Source organism: Coffea arabica, chromosome 4c (genome assembly GCF_036785885.1).
Source record: "Coffea arabica cultivar ET-39 chromosome 4c, Coffea Arabica ET-39 HiFi, whole genome shotgun sequence".
Lineage (NCBI taxonomy): Eukaryota > Viridiplantae > Streptophyta > Magnoliopsida > Gentianales > Rubiaceae > Coffea > Coffea arabica.
In genome coordinates, this window is record NC_092316.1 from 2,609,941 (window position 1) to 2,623,582 (window position 13,642).

Here is a 13,642-nt window from a genome sequence, read left to right on the forward strand (position 1 = left end):
CAAATCCTTTAAACCTCAATCTTTTAACTTTGAAGCCGTGCGTTACATCCCGAGTTTGGTTTGCCTCGTCCAAGTACAAGTATAAAGCCACATCCTCTTCCGTATGTTCATTTTACCGAATAGCCTGGCAGGTTACAAGAACTGGACGCAAAGGAAACAGGTAGAGAATGCCGAACCAACTTCAAAAATCTCTCCAAGAATACCTCTCAAAGAAGAAGAAACCCGCCCCACAAGTTCAGTCTCCATCCACATCAAGTTCTCTTTCTTCCTCTACTACTAGTTGGATTTTGCGTGGCTGCAGACACCCCAAGACACCGTCCTTTGCCTTTGATGACAACAAAGAAAAAGAAGACGCTCCTGACGGTGCAGCAACGCTGTCTGACATAGATCGTTTCCTCCTGGAGAATTTCAAGTCCTTGTACAAGAAGGAAGAAGGTGAAGAAGACAGCATAGAGATCGAGAGAAGCCATGAAGGCGAAAATGAAGAAAAACCCAGCGGAGCACTGTTAGATTCGCCAAAGTTCGAGGATCCACCAGAGATTAATCTTTGTGGTTCTCATCGGTTTTTCGTCGCCCGGGCTAGCTCATCGGGTTCACTGATAGAGGAGGCTAGGACGAGCTCGACAAGAAGCACGCTCCAGGTTATAGGCACCAGCTCCACCTCCACCACCATCACCACCACCAACTCAGTCAACAAAGGCGGAATCAATGATTCAACAACAACGGCGAGTGACGATGATGACGGTGGAGAGGGAGACGTGAACGAAGTGCTAAACCCTGAAGACTTTATTACGGTATTGAAATATTCCGTCAGCCCTCATGATGATTTCAAGAAGTCCATGCATGAAATGGTTGACGCAAGACTGCATCACAACGGGAAAATTGATTGGGAATTCATGGAAGAGCTCTTGTTTTGCTACTTGAACTTAAATGATAAGAAATCATACAGGTTCATCCTCAGAGCATTTGTGGACCTGATCGTAGTCCTACGTGAAAATTCGGGCGGAGCCCCTGCAAAGCCGAGGAGTGCTCGATCCGATAGCGGTAGGAGGAGGAAGAATAATGAACCCAATTAAACAAGAGACGTAACGTCAGAGGAAAAAAAAAAACGTTAGTCGCAGATTTCAATAAAGAAAAAAACGTTGTCATCGTCAGTTGTGTAAAATGTGTTTTGTTAATTAGTACTATGTTTGTGTTGGTTTGTTAGATACTTTGAGCAAATTCTTCACCGGAGTCCTTGCTCTCTCACGATCTCATCAGTCGTCATCTATTTCGTTTTTGCATTCATTAGTGATCCTTCTTTCTCAGACAGGTAGAGTGGAAGGAAAACAATTAAACTAAGACGAACAGTTAAATTGTAACCGGTAAACCAATAAATTGAAATTTTACACGAGAAATTCCCAGTTACAGCAAGTTCCATGACAAAAACGTAGACCTTTACCCTTTCTGTGGTTCCTCTCTGTCTGACTAGAAGTAATGGTAGAAACCTCACGCATTCCGCAGGCTACAGGGACAAGCAAAGTTTTTGATGATGGGGCTCCGTGATTGTGATGGGGCAAAATTTTCTCCAGAAAATTTTCTACATTGCTTTAGTAAAACGTTACAGGACAGTATGTACTACATGGCAAAGAGAGTTATCTACTTCCCAAGGCATGCAAGCAAAGTGTCCCTCGCCTCAAAGACCAGCAACGTTCTGATTAGCCTGCACATGGTGATCATACATGGAATGGTACTTTGCGGGAATGTAATCTTTGAATCTGTAAACAATTAGAGCAAAAGCCGTATGAGACGTGTGATACTCCATTGGGTAGTATGCAAAATACCTAAACACAGAAATGTTAAATGAAAAGCAAAAGCTCGTCTATTAACTGATCCTGCTCATTTGTTCTTGTTTATGAACTAATCGAATTACGAGTTCTTCAACCAACTTTACTCTGCACGGCTGACCGGAAAAACACATGGATAAGCAAGTTCTCATTGCCATCATCATTAATTCCAAAGAAAGAAAAAGGTCAAAATTATTGGAAGCATCCAAAACAAGAAGCAAGAAACTCCCTATTGTGATGTCATTATCTGAATAAAATAACTACAGAAAACAATTCCCACAAATGAAGCTGTTGTAATGTAAATAACCAGAATATGCAGAACTGCAGAGAAATTCAAGACAGATGGAAGTTAATATGTAGTTGCCCTCAGACTGTTAAGAGAAAAAAAATCTTAATGTTGAGTTTGGTTTATAATCCCACAGAGATTCCACAAATAGCAAGGCATTTTGTTACGTTACAAGATTGCTGTAGGTGAAGCATTTCATTTACGCAGACTTCTGACGTCCCCAACTTATAAAAAGCCAAACTAAAGAACAAGGATAAGGGTTTAAAAAAAAGGAAAGGAAAAAAAGACAACTACAACTGCTAGTCATTGTTCTTTAAATGTTGCTGAAAACCATACCCGTGTAAAAGAGGAAGCCTATCTGGAAGAGAAAATAACCTCGCAATGGATTGCAAAACATGCCCAATTTTCATTGCTTTAGACTTCAGTGCCTTCATAAAGCTGACAAATTCCTTGTATTCTGCGTCTGTAAGCTTTTCTTGGACCTGTAAGGTACAGTGTTCCAGGTAGATAAATAAGTGGCCAAGAAAACAAATAACAGCTAGAATGATGATGATGATGGTCCTTCATCTAGAACTCCACTTGGGTGTTACTGCTGTGGGAAGAACGGGAAGAAAGTGAAGAAAAAGGATTCAAGTACGTTACCTGGATCAGAAAAGCTGATCCTTTTCTCTCTTCATCATTAGACGCTGTAGAGGCAGAGTTCTTTTCCTTATCTTTTGGATCAATAGACGTGCAAGTCATGTTTTTCACTTTCACCTCGCTTTCAAGCAGCCTTCTGCTATCTTGCGCATTTTGCTTGCTTCTATCATTAAACCACTGTAATTTCTCATTTTTCAAAAAACCAGTCGAATAACTTGTCGCATGACTGTTTTCTCTGGAGCAGGAAGGCTCATCAGACTTCTCAAAACTTTCAGTCTGTTCATGTCCTGTGATTACTAATCTAGGTTTCTTCAGAGAACAAGGTGCAATGCATTGACTACTTTTTGTGCCTGACAAATCGTAATTGGTAGAACCAATGGCATCTTTAAAGCTAGATTGCATGTTTGTGCTCAAATGGCTTAACAGATTTGCATTACTGGAAAGTTTTAAGCCAATATTTAGCTTGTGTGACGTCAAAGATGAACGATTAGCAGGAACTACTTCTGTCAGATGGCTAAGACTTGTGCCTCGTTTCTTTGGAGATGATACTGAAACCACAGTGCAACTTGTATCTGTGGTCTAGTGAACAAGGGAGAAAAGAAGAAAAACAGAAAATCATTGTTGAAGTCCTACGTGGACATGAACCCAAAACAAGTATGAATTATTGAAATATACCAGAAGCTTGTCAGAATGAAGTTTGTCCAGAGGCTGAGAGCTTTCCACATTTCCTGCGAAAGAAAAATCCACCTATCAAAAGTTTCTTCTAAACAAAACAGTGAAAACCAGCTGAACATAAAGGGAAGGGGAAGGGGGGATAATGCTACCCTTTAACAGCTTGTGCTTTTATACGAAAACATATTCCAATATACAACACAAAGAATCTCTACCTTGACAGCTGTTTCGAGTCAATTCTAGCTTTGTAGGACCACAAATTCCTCCATCGCGGAAAAAACGAGTCAATGTAAAGACTACATCCCCGAATTTAGAGTAACACTGCAAGGAGGGCATCCGCAAGCATGTTATCATTTGAAAATAAGAAGCTGGAAAATTAAGAAAACCTGAAAAGAACAACAGGAAAGATTGCAAAGGAAGCAAATCACACTTTGACATGAGGCTGCATCCAAAGTGACATTTGGGATTGACGATTTGAATTTGAGAACCTGTATATTGAGTCGTGGATTAAATTCAAAAGCATAAGATGTTTTAAAACATTACCAATTGTACAAGTGCATAGGGGTGAAAAACAGAAACTGTCAAGTTTCTCAACAGCCAGTAACATGATAGACATCAATCTCAACAATGTTACTCGGATTATTCCTTTTGCCCTGCCATATTTGAGCCAGACTCTCCATTTTGCCTTAGATTTCTACACGCATAAAGCATACAGGGTCTTAATTAACATTTTTTTTAATGTCTGGGTCTCGATATAGGTATTTGCACTGAAAAATGTACAAAATTTCATACCAGAACCTATTCAAATTACACAAGTAACACTTTCCACAAGCTTCAACAGATCCAGTGATGTAATTTTCAGCTGACAGACTATCATCTCCAAGGTGATATTTATAATTCTACTTATAGTGCAGAAAAGAAGTACTGGAATAAAACATCAAACATGACCAATAAAATAATCAAATTAAATACTCCACATATTATACACTCTAATAGGCAAATGAATGGCTTGGCTTCTCTATACTAATCATGCTACAACAGATTTCATATCAACTCCAAGTTATGATAATAATCTTGTGTAAGTTAAGCAACAGGTCTGTGGTATACAAACCTTTCATCGCAAAATATAATTGCTCCATAATCATGCCGATGACGTATGACACGACCAACTGCCTGATTTACAGCCCGAGATGCTTGTTGGCTGTACCATTCTTCTCCAGTCAGAGCCTGTGAATTCTAAGTTTAGCATTATATTACATTATAAGATCTAAAGCAACAAAAGGTAATGTAATTGCATTATGAAAAATTTATAACTTCTCCTGAATTATCAAACTACCTTTTGTCCTAATTGTTGCAACTGGGCATGCTCATCCAAATACTCGCGTTTTAGACGAACCTGTACCATATCATCCAACATAACTATGTTCAACATATAGCAGGAAAATTTGCTAATCCAACAAATATGTAGATAACCAATTGAATGGGAGATGGAAAGAGAGCATGCAAAACATGAAACAATACTAACTAGGCTACAAATTACTCCGTATATCTGCAGAAGAATGTTTGACCAATCAAAATTTCAAAGGTAAGATCTGATAAGAGAATTTAACAGGCAAGCCACGTCTCTGTTTTATACAGGATGTGCACCTTTTGCCAACAAGCATAGAGCAAAATTTGAGGTTCATAGATTGTAATTATTCCTCAACATATATTGACAAATTGAGAATCAACTGAATACTTATCTCTTCTATTTCCATTAGTTTCTATCTCTTCTTTCCTTTATTTTGTTTCCTGGGCCATTAATCCGATACATTTGAGGTTTAACCAATCCACCCATTGAGATTTCCTCAAATGTGGTGAATTTCACTTCTATTGTGACATATGGTCCTAAAGCTTTTCCGTGGAACAATAAGAAGATGAAGAAAAAGCAAACAGTTGAAATCAGCTCAGTATCAAAACATATGGACACAGGTCGAATAACATTGGCAACTACAAGATTCAACAGCAGAAATTCAGAAAGTTAAACAGAAGATTGCCAGCTAAAGTACAATACTCCAGCAATAGAGTACTTGCACTGAGTTAAACAAGGATAGAATAGCAAACAAGATCTTAGAATGAAAGTTCTTTTGGCCATCTACAGTTGGCCCAGAGAAATGAATTTCAAGGAGAAGAAAAGCCATAGACAAACCTTAGGATCAGTCCTTGTTGCAAATGGTATGCCGGTGATGACCACAGCTCTTCCAGCATGGTCAGCAAAATCCAGCCCTTCACTGACCTAAGACATAAAAAACATAAAGTGGTCGAGCAAGAACCATAATATGGAAGTTCTACAATATAGCCACATAGATGTATAATAAATATTAAACAACTATGCATCTTCAGTACTGAGATATGGAATCAAATAACTTCAGGAAAGATGTGCAGTGGGTGATAATGAAAACGCAGAACCAAGGTAGTGTATCTAATAGATCCAAAACCCAACAACAAGGGAAGCATCATGCAACAGTCTTCCCCTGTGTGAATAAAAATGCAGCAAGGGACCTATAAATCTGCAGCATATAATGCTGTGAGTTTTGTTGCAGAGGAACAGACTTCGTTCAGAATTCAGCTTGACCTAACACATAAACTTCCCGGCATATTGGCCACGCCATAGAAGATAAAAAGAATTCATAATTTCCTCAACTTGCAGATTAATCATGACCAAACTTTTACCTAGGGTTATATCAGTCAACGAAATTCTGATCATCAAGAAAGTTGCTTCCAATGATATTTTTTATTGATTCAATTTTCCAAGGTACAAAATTCATTTCAATTCCCTTGCTACAGATAAAATTAATCAAACTAAAATTCCATGTAGATGGCATAAAATCTGCATTGTATCTGAAGAAGCTTTTTTTTAGTTGAGGAGAAACGATACCTTTCCACGACAAACTGCAAAAAATACAGCCCCAGAAGCTGATTTATCTTTCAGCTTGGTCATATAGTCCTGTCCAAAAGAGAATGCAGCTGAAAGATCTAACATAAGGCTTAAATATAGAAGAGTAAAGGTAGACTCATATCAACTTGATGTATTTACTTCTATCGACATTGGAAAAAGAGATGATTGTCTAGGTTCAACAACGGGAAGCTTATATTTGCAGATTCTCTCCCATATTGTACTAGAATTTGATAAATTTGTATGACCCTGCAGAAATGATAAACATAGTATGTCAAAAAAAAAAAAAGATAAAAGCAAAATAAAAGTATTTTCATCCCACAAGCTAGACTACGTACCATTGTCTTCCAGCACCCAATGCATTGGTCCAAAAGGTAGTAAGATGGGAAAAACACGAGAAGTCCATCGGGCACAATTCGAGCAAAATTGACTATAAGGTAAGTTTCAGAAAATAAGAACTTTGTTAAATGACCATGTGTAATAACATTTAGTTGCTATAAAAAATCTAATTATGATAGAGGAAATTGACTTCGAGTTGTCTTTACAAGTAGTTTTGAACTTGATGCTCTCCAGAAGCATTACAAAGTTATGTTTTTAGAAGTCTGAGTTTTTCAATAGTTTTACATGATGCCTTATTCAAATATATACATACCAATGGCATTGCCAAGCTCTTGTTTGTATTCTAACGAATCACGACTCCTATAAGAAGAGTTAAAAGCATAACCAGATGGACCGGCTGGCACAACTCCTGCCCATATCTGATTTTCTGTTATAACATGAGGATTCTCCAAACGAATGGGAAATTCCCTACATTATTAACAGTGGTGTTTTTTCAGAAATAATTCAAGAATCAAGATTATGTGAAAACAATTTGCTTACAGTTTCAATTCTTCAGCAAATGAATCCATGGGTGATAATGTGCCAGATGTCAAAACTATAGATCTAACACCAAATCTGGAGAATTCTTCCATTGCAATTCCCGGATTGAAACACCACCAACTAAGAATTCTTGAGGTCTTGCCTGTGGCATCAAATTCATAGCAAAACACAGAAACACTGATTGGCAAGAGTGAATATTTGGAATTCTTAAGGGTGTATAAATATATTGCCAGCTTATCCTGAAACTGATTGCTATTCGGCCTATACATTTCTGACATACATATGCATCTGCAGACTTAAATTGCTTGTGTAGATAAAGTAAACAAAATAGAATAAGAGCAGATATTATTTTCTGAAAGGCATTCCTTGGTTTGTGAGATGAATGGTTGTATACTACAAATGGTATACCAGCCAAATATTCTTGGCATAAATGTGTACATAAGTGCTTATGTATGCACTTTTGTGCATCTGTGAGACTGTACTATGTTTATGCCCAAAGAATATTTCAAAATCTTTAATCAATACATAACTCAATATTTCAAAATTTTTAATCAATACATATCTCAAGTACGAAATGCACCATCATATATCTGTAACAAAGGCATAGACTTTCCCACCAATAGCTTAGCACCACAGAGGTGAGTATGGATTCAGGAATAAACTTCTGCTTTCTAAGAAGTTTGTTCCTCAATGTAGTCCTAATGACAGATGCACTCAAGATTTTGGTTATGGCTGGGATAATGGAACAACAGCCAAGTTCAACTAAGCACCTACAAATGATCAGCAATTCAAAAGATGAGATGTGCACCCTCATCCTTGTCAATTAGATAATATAATACATAAAAGTAAAAGGTGTCCTCTGCAAAATGCAAATTTTAGCACGAGTAAAATCTTTCACTGTAATTAGAACATAAAAAACCTTAGCAGCAACTGTTGAGCTTTACAAGAATGCACACTTAACCAGAAACCTTATATTCAGCAAAAGATGAGAGGAAAGGTCCTGAATATTATTCAAAAGTGGTACACTATTGTGTTTTTTTATCATCCTACCTGCATTAGCCTTTCAAACAGATACTACTTGCCATTACTTTTTTAGCAATTTAACGGAAAGCTATTAGTGATTTGCTAAACCAAGATTCATCTAAGAAAGTTACTACTCGAAAAAGAACATGGTATCTATAGTTTGTACAAATCTCACAAGTTTCTCTCCCGTACAAAGACCTGCTAGAGCCAGAACTTCAAATTCTAAATTGGTAGGTCTCTGAAGAAAATTGAATAAGCTGCTTTATGATTGAATAGTGGAATCTGATCATTAAATAATTGATTGAGCAAAATTCTTCAAAAATTTAAAACATCTTGGAGTGAAGTGTTTGATCATTACCAACCAGGGAAAATACCAATACCAGGGAAAATAATAAGAGCAAGATTGAAGTAATCCTCAAAATATAAAACGAGATTCAAATGTTTACCTTTAAAGGCATCTAATGTACTTCCTTCGACTTCCTGAACATGAACCTGGACAAGAATGAAAGAGTTCTTGTCAAACAACTAGCAATATATCCAAGCAGCCAGTAAACAACACAGTTGAAGCAACAGTGTAGAAGAAAGAAAAAACTTAACCTAAATATGCTGAAATTGAAGAGGAATTGATCTGGACTTACACGATAGTTGTTAGCATGACTATAATTGTCTCTGAATATTAATCTAAATATATCCCCCATGCTTTCTAATCTGCAGACAGTCCCTTTTGTCTTCTGGCCTCCATCGTCAGAGATATTTGCATCTAACCAAAGAAAAGACATTTCTTACTAAAAAGAAAATAAGAACATAATGCCAGGAGATGAACCAAAACGCCATCAGTGCTCCAAGTACTGTAATGTTTTATCTCTATTATCAGATAACAGAACACAATAGAAGGATAATAATTAAGATATCATGCACCAGGTACCATTACTCTCGCGGCAAAGCCTCGTGGTTGGGACTTGTTTCAATTTACCGAGTGGATTAAGGAGAAATTGCTTTTTCAGCCAGCTAACGTAGGGGGATAGAGCTTTTAAGCCAGTTACCGATAGTTAGCATTAGTTCTTTAAGCACGAACAAAGTCAATGGCTGGGGTACCTTCCTCAAGAAGTAGTACTGCTTCATCGATTATATCAATCAACATGGTGGCAGTTTTTGTCGTGACATTTAGATCAGCAAGCAGCTCATAGATGTAAGGCCCAGGTTTTGTGAACCCCAATTCTTTGGAATCTATAGGCACTTCAGCAATTCTCTTCTCAAGCTTCAGAAGAAGTGCTGCAGAAAATCAAAGGAAACAAGTGAAACGAACCAACAATTACTTCAGGAAAATGAACTCTAATAATAAAGGTCACCTTTGGACCAGGAATAAACACATATCAAATTAGCCAAGCCAGATAAATTTTGAATAGTAACTGACAGCCTGGCACATATGCTGGGTAAACACAAGAACATTTGTCATATGCACCAATTTATTGTCTCAGGCAGTTCCAATAACTCCTTCATACCTCTTAGAATAGCAAAATTATCTGGTTTGCAAGATTTATCATTTGACTTATCCCTCCGAGAAATGGAAAGGTCCACACAACTTTTTGCCTCAGAAATGCAAGCAGACAGAAGGCTTGAGGGCAGATCAAAAGAGGCAGCATCAGCACACAATCCTTCCTACATTTCACGAGAAATGCACGATGTTTTGTGTCTAAGATTCCAGTTCATCATCAATAAAATATGTGCTAAGGCATCTTATTTCACACTATACAAAGCTATAGTCGCCGACATCCTTTAAACTTCATAATAGATGACCAAAATGATAGAAAAAGGTGAAAAGTGATAGCGTAGAACATAAGGATGAAGGATAAAATATACCAAGTTGTGTGCTTCATCAAAGATCAATACACTATTTTGCCACTCAATGTTCAAAGTTTTTCTGTAGCCACGATCAATAAGATAGTTGTAAGGCGTAAATAAGATGTCAACAACCTTGTGAAGCTCTCTTGACAGATAATAAGGACACCTAAAAATTAAGTCAAAGAATTATTAGAAAGTTAACTGTGTTAACTTACACATTAAATGAAATATAAGCAAGGAATTTACGGTCCACAACTTCGTCCAATATTGACCAAGTCTTCTATATCAACAGGTTCGTCGCCTAGACCAGGATTACTCCTCAAGAATTCTGGAAAGAAATAACATAATAAAGTTCGATATGTTTAACAAAAAAGTAAAATCTTCATTTTCTTTTGCTTTATTTCATTTTTACCATTTTCTACAAGGTAAAGAGTGCAGAGAAAAGATTACAAAAAACTGAGAGCTGCATATCCTATTCTCTTCAAAGCAATGGATATATGATCAAAAGCTTTTGCTATGCCAAACTTGAAATTTAAATTATTACCTGAAACACGAGAGAAATGGGCACAATAATGCTTCTTGCGCTTTTTACATAGGGCATGGCAAGCATTTGTCTGTGCTTTACCATGAAGTGAACGAACTTTTTCGTGAATGCATAATTGCTCCCGAGATCCTAAAACTACCATTTTGGGCCTGCAGCACAATTTTAGACCACTTGATTGGATGCAGAAGTTGCAATTTTATAAGGACAACAAAGAAAGCAAGTCAGAAGAGTAGTGAAGCAATCACCTTTAACAACTCATCACTTTCATAACATCTATCTGACAACCTATTAATGTCAATCTTTTTTCCCAAACTTCCACATCTAAACTAGTTAAGTAATAGGAGTTTAGATGCATGTAGGGATAAGCCTTCTTCAACTCTACTACCATTCCGATCAAATAACTATACATTGCCAATTAGAAAATGATAGCCTAAGTTCCAATATTTGATAAGCACAGATTCTATAGTTATAATAAAGGTATTTAATAAAGTGATCATAGCAATCTATACCTGTAATTGGTACTTTTCAACTCTTGAATTACTTGACGAAGTTGGCTATGGGTGCGCGATGTGTAAATGATAGTAGGCAACTTTGAAGATTGTGATTCCCTGGATGATTCATCTGGATCCTGACTGCTAAGTTGACTACTTCTTTCACTTCTACCTCTAGAGAAACCACCCAGGCTCTTTCTCCATGCCAATGTAGCACAGAGAAGACACAAGGTCTTCCCAGTTCCAGTTGGGCTCTCTAGCAGTGCATTAGATTTCTGCTTGTCAAAAATGGGTCGTGAACGAAATTTATTATCATTCAATCCAGGATGACTTATAAAAACATGTTAATCGTGATTTTAAGGTCCAAAAATTTTTTTCAAAAAATAAGAGAATTGAGTTTCCCATTCTTGTAACACCACCTACAAGTTACATCTGTAAAATAAAAATGTGATATTTATTGAAAAAATAACATTAATTGAATAAATTGGCAGAACATGGTCGTGCAAATTTTACGTAAATGACTATCTGTTTTAATTATAATAGAAGATGAACCAGCTTTAAGGATTTTGTTTCCCCCCTCGACTTAGAATAAGTATTCGGTTCTCACCATCACCATTCCCATTCCCATATCCCTTCCCACCCCTCCCGAGCTAAAATATTAGAAAATGAAAATTCAACAAAAAGAATCCAAAATTCCATAACGAAAAAGAATTTTTTAAAAAAATTTAAAAGTAAACCAGCTGTCCAGATTTTGGAAATGAAAATGAAAATTGTCAACAGCTACTACACGATGAATGCAGTTATTTAGCACAACATGTTATGAATAATTGCAAAATTTTTCATAATAAAATTCAATAAAAACATGAATAAAATCATGAAGAACGAGCGTACAGTTTGAAGAGCTTGAATGACTTTTTCCATGTAAACGAGCTGGCAATCGTATGCCTCGTATGGAAAGTCCACATTGATCCCTCTTAAGTTGTATGTTGGCATCTTCTCCTTGCATGGATTAATCTCTGATCAGAAGAATTTTTCAGAGAGGATGATAATAAACCCTAGGAAACAATTTCTACACTGAGAATTTCCCGCCATTCTTGCAGGCTGTTGTGACGCTCTGGGTTGGGTTTCAACAAGCCCACGAAGATGTTAAGCTTTACTGTTAACAGATCAAACGCAAATTGAAAACCAGATCGTTTGGATTATACGTGCCTTTTGGGCCTATTTTCCTATGGCCCAACTCTTTAGGTATCATCAAAATTCTTCCCACTGCCAAGTTCACAATTTGAATTTTGAATCTAGACAGTCAGAGATAGAAAAGATTAGGGCTGTCAACGGTCCAGGTCTAGACTCGAACCCAGATTGGATCAGTCAAATTTATTCGGATATGGGAAGGGATTTAATTCCGTTATTCGGATCCGGATTCGGATCCGTTTTGCCAAACAAAAAACGCAAATTGAAAACCAGATCGTTTGGATTATACGTGCCTTTTGGGCCTATTTTCCTATGGCCCAACTCTTTAGGTATCATCAAAATTCTTCCCACTGCCAAGTTCACAATTTGAATTTTGAATCTAGACAGTTAGAGATAGAAAAGATTAGGGCTGTCAACGGTCCAGGTCTAGATTCGAACCCAGATCGGATCCGTCAAATTTATTCAGATATGGGAAGGGATTTAATTCCGTTATTCGGATCCGGATTTGGATCCGTTTTGCCAAACAAAAAACGGGTCGGATGCGGAAATATAGTATTCCGACCCGTATTGGATCCGGATCAGGATATAAATGGATTAATAATTTAATATATATATATTTATTAATATAATTTGATTAGGATGATGTATTTGAGTAATCAATATAATTGGACCCGGATCCTAATCAATATAATTTGATTAGGGTGATGTATTTGAGTAAAGTTAATTTGATTTCTTTTCTTATTTGATTTTTTTTGTATTACTTAGAAATTAGTTTATAAATATATGTTTTTTTCTCATTTTTTGTTAGAAATTATAAATTTTGTTAGTTTTTTTGGGTAGACCCGGATCCGGATCCGGATCCGAAACATATAGTAAAGGCTCGACGGGTAAACGGGTAGGGCTCAGATCCGATATGATGTATCGGATCCGGGTCTGGAATAATGAATTCCGATCCGGACCCGACCCGTTGACAAGCCTATAAAAGATATAGGAAGGAGTGGAAAGCAAAAAAAAATAAAGCATTAAAAAGAAGAAGAAAAAAAAGGCTAACTACTCCTATTAGATATATTCCCCAGCATCCATGCCCAGGCAAGTCAAGTTAGCCTAAGAATCCAACAAAGCGGGCGTGGAAATTATCCTGGTGATGCTCTTGCTCCGACTCTTGACAAATCAAAGTTTGTCTCCCATATAAGTATCTCGAAGTTTCCTTTTTTTTTTTTTCAATTCATCACAGTATTTGTCGTTTTGTTCTTTATGTATAACTTCATGAAGGCATTAAGTTCAATTTTAAATATCCTTGAATTTTAATCGAAT

At 36.9% G+C, this 13,642-nt stretch overlaps 2 protein-coding genes across 3 annotated transcripts; one reads left to right on the forward strand and one right to left on the reverse strand.

Moving 5' to 3' along the window:
* The first annotated feature begins 40 nt into the window (after positions 1 to 40).
* On the forward strand, positions 41 to 1,208 carry LOC140005127 (transcription repressor OFP14-like). The gene has a single exon (XM_072045430.1). The coding sequence runs from the start codon at positions 168 to 170 to the stop codon at positions 1,074 to 1,076; it is 909 nt and encodes a 302-aa protein (XP_071901531.1). The 5' UTR covers positions 41 to 167; the 3' UTR covers positions 1,077 to 1,208.
* Positions 1,209 to 1,350: 142 nt separating this feature from the next.
* Positions 1,351 to 12,262, reverse strand: LOC113740037 (regulator of telomere elongation helicase 1 homolog). Of its 2 annotated transcripts, none has more exons than XM_072045429.1 (23): positions 12,029 to 12,262; positions 11,156 to 11,412; positions 10,647 to 10,795; positions 10,349 to 10,430; positions 10,121 to 10,268; positions 9,763 to 9,919; positions 9,356 to 9,532; positions 8,899 to 9,020; positions 8,707 to 8,752; positions 7,238 to 7,379; positions 7,011 to 7,165; positions 6,697 to 6,788; positions 6,500 to 6,607; positions 6,341 to 6,409; positions 5,612 to 5,698; positions 4,760 to 4,819; positions 4,535 to 4,650; positions 3,854 to 3,911; positions 3,639 to 3,744; positions 3,427 to 3,479; positions 2,755 to 3,330; positions 2,488 to 2,594; positions 1,351 to 1,757 (listed from the first exon to the last, which is right to left on the reverse strand). In XM_072045429.1, exons 1-23 carry the CDS (start codon positions 12,128 to 12,130, stop codon positions 1,676 to 1,678), a joined length of 3,051 nt encoding a protein of 1,016 aa, XP_071901530.1. In that variant the 5' UTR covers positions 12,131 to 12,262; the 3' UTR covers positions 1,351 to 1,675. The 2 variants fall into 2 exon arrangements, with proteins under 2 accessions (XP_071901530.1, XP_071901529.1); XM_072045428.1 differs by having other exon boundaries at positions 2,449 to 2,594.
* Between the last annotated feature and the right edge of the window lie 1,380 nt (positions 12,263 to 13,642).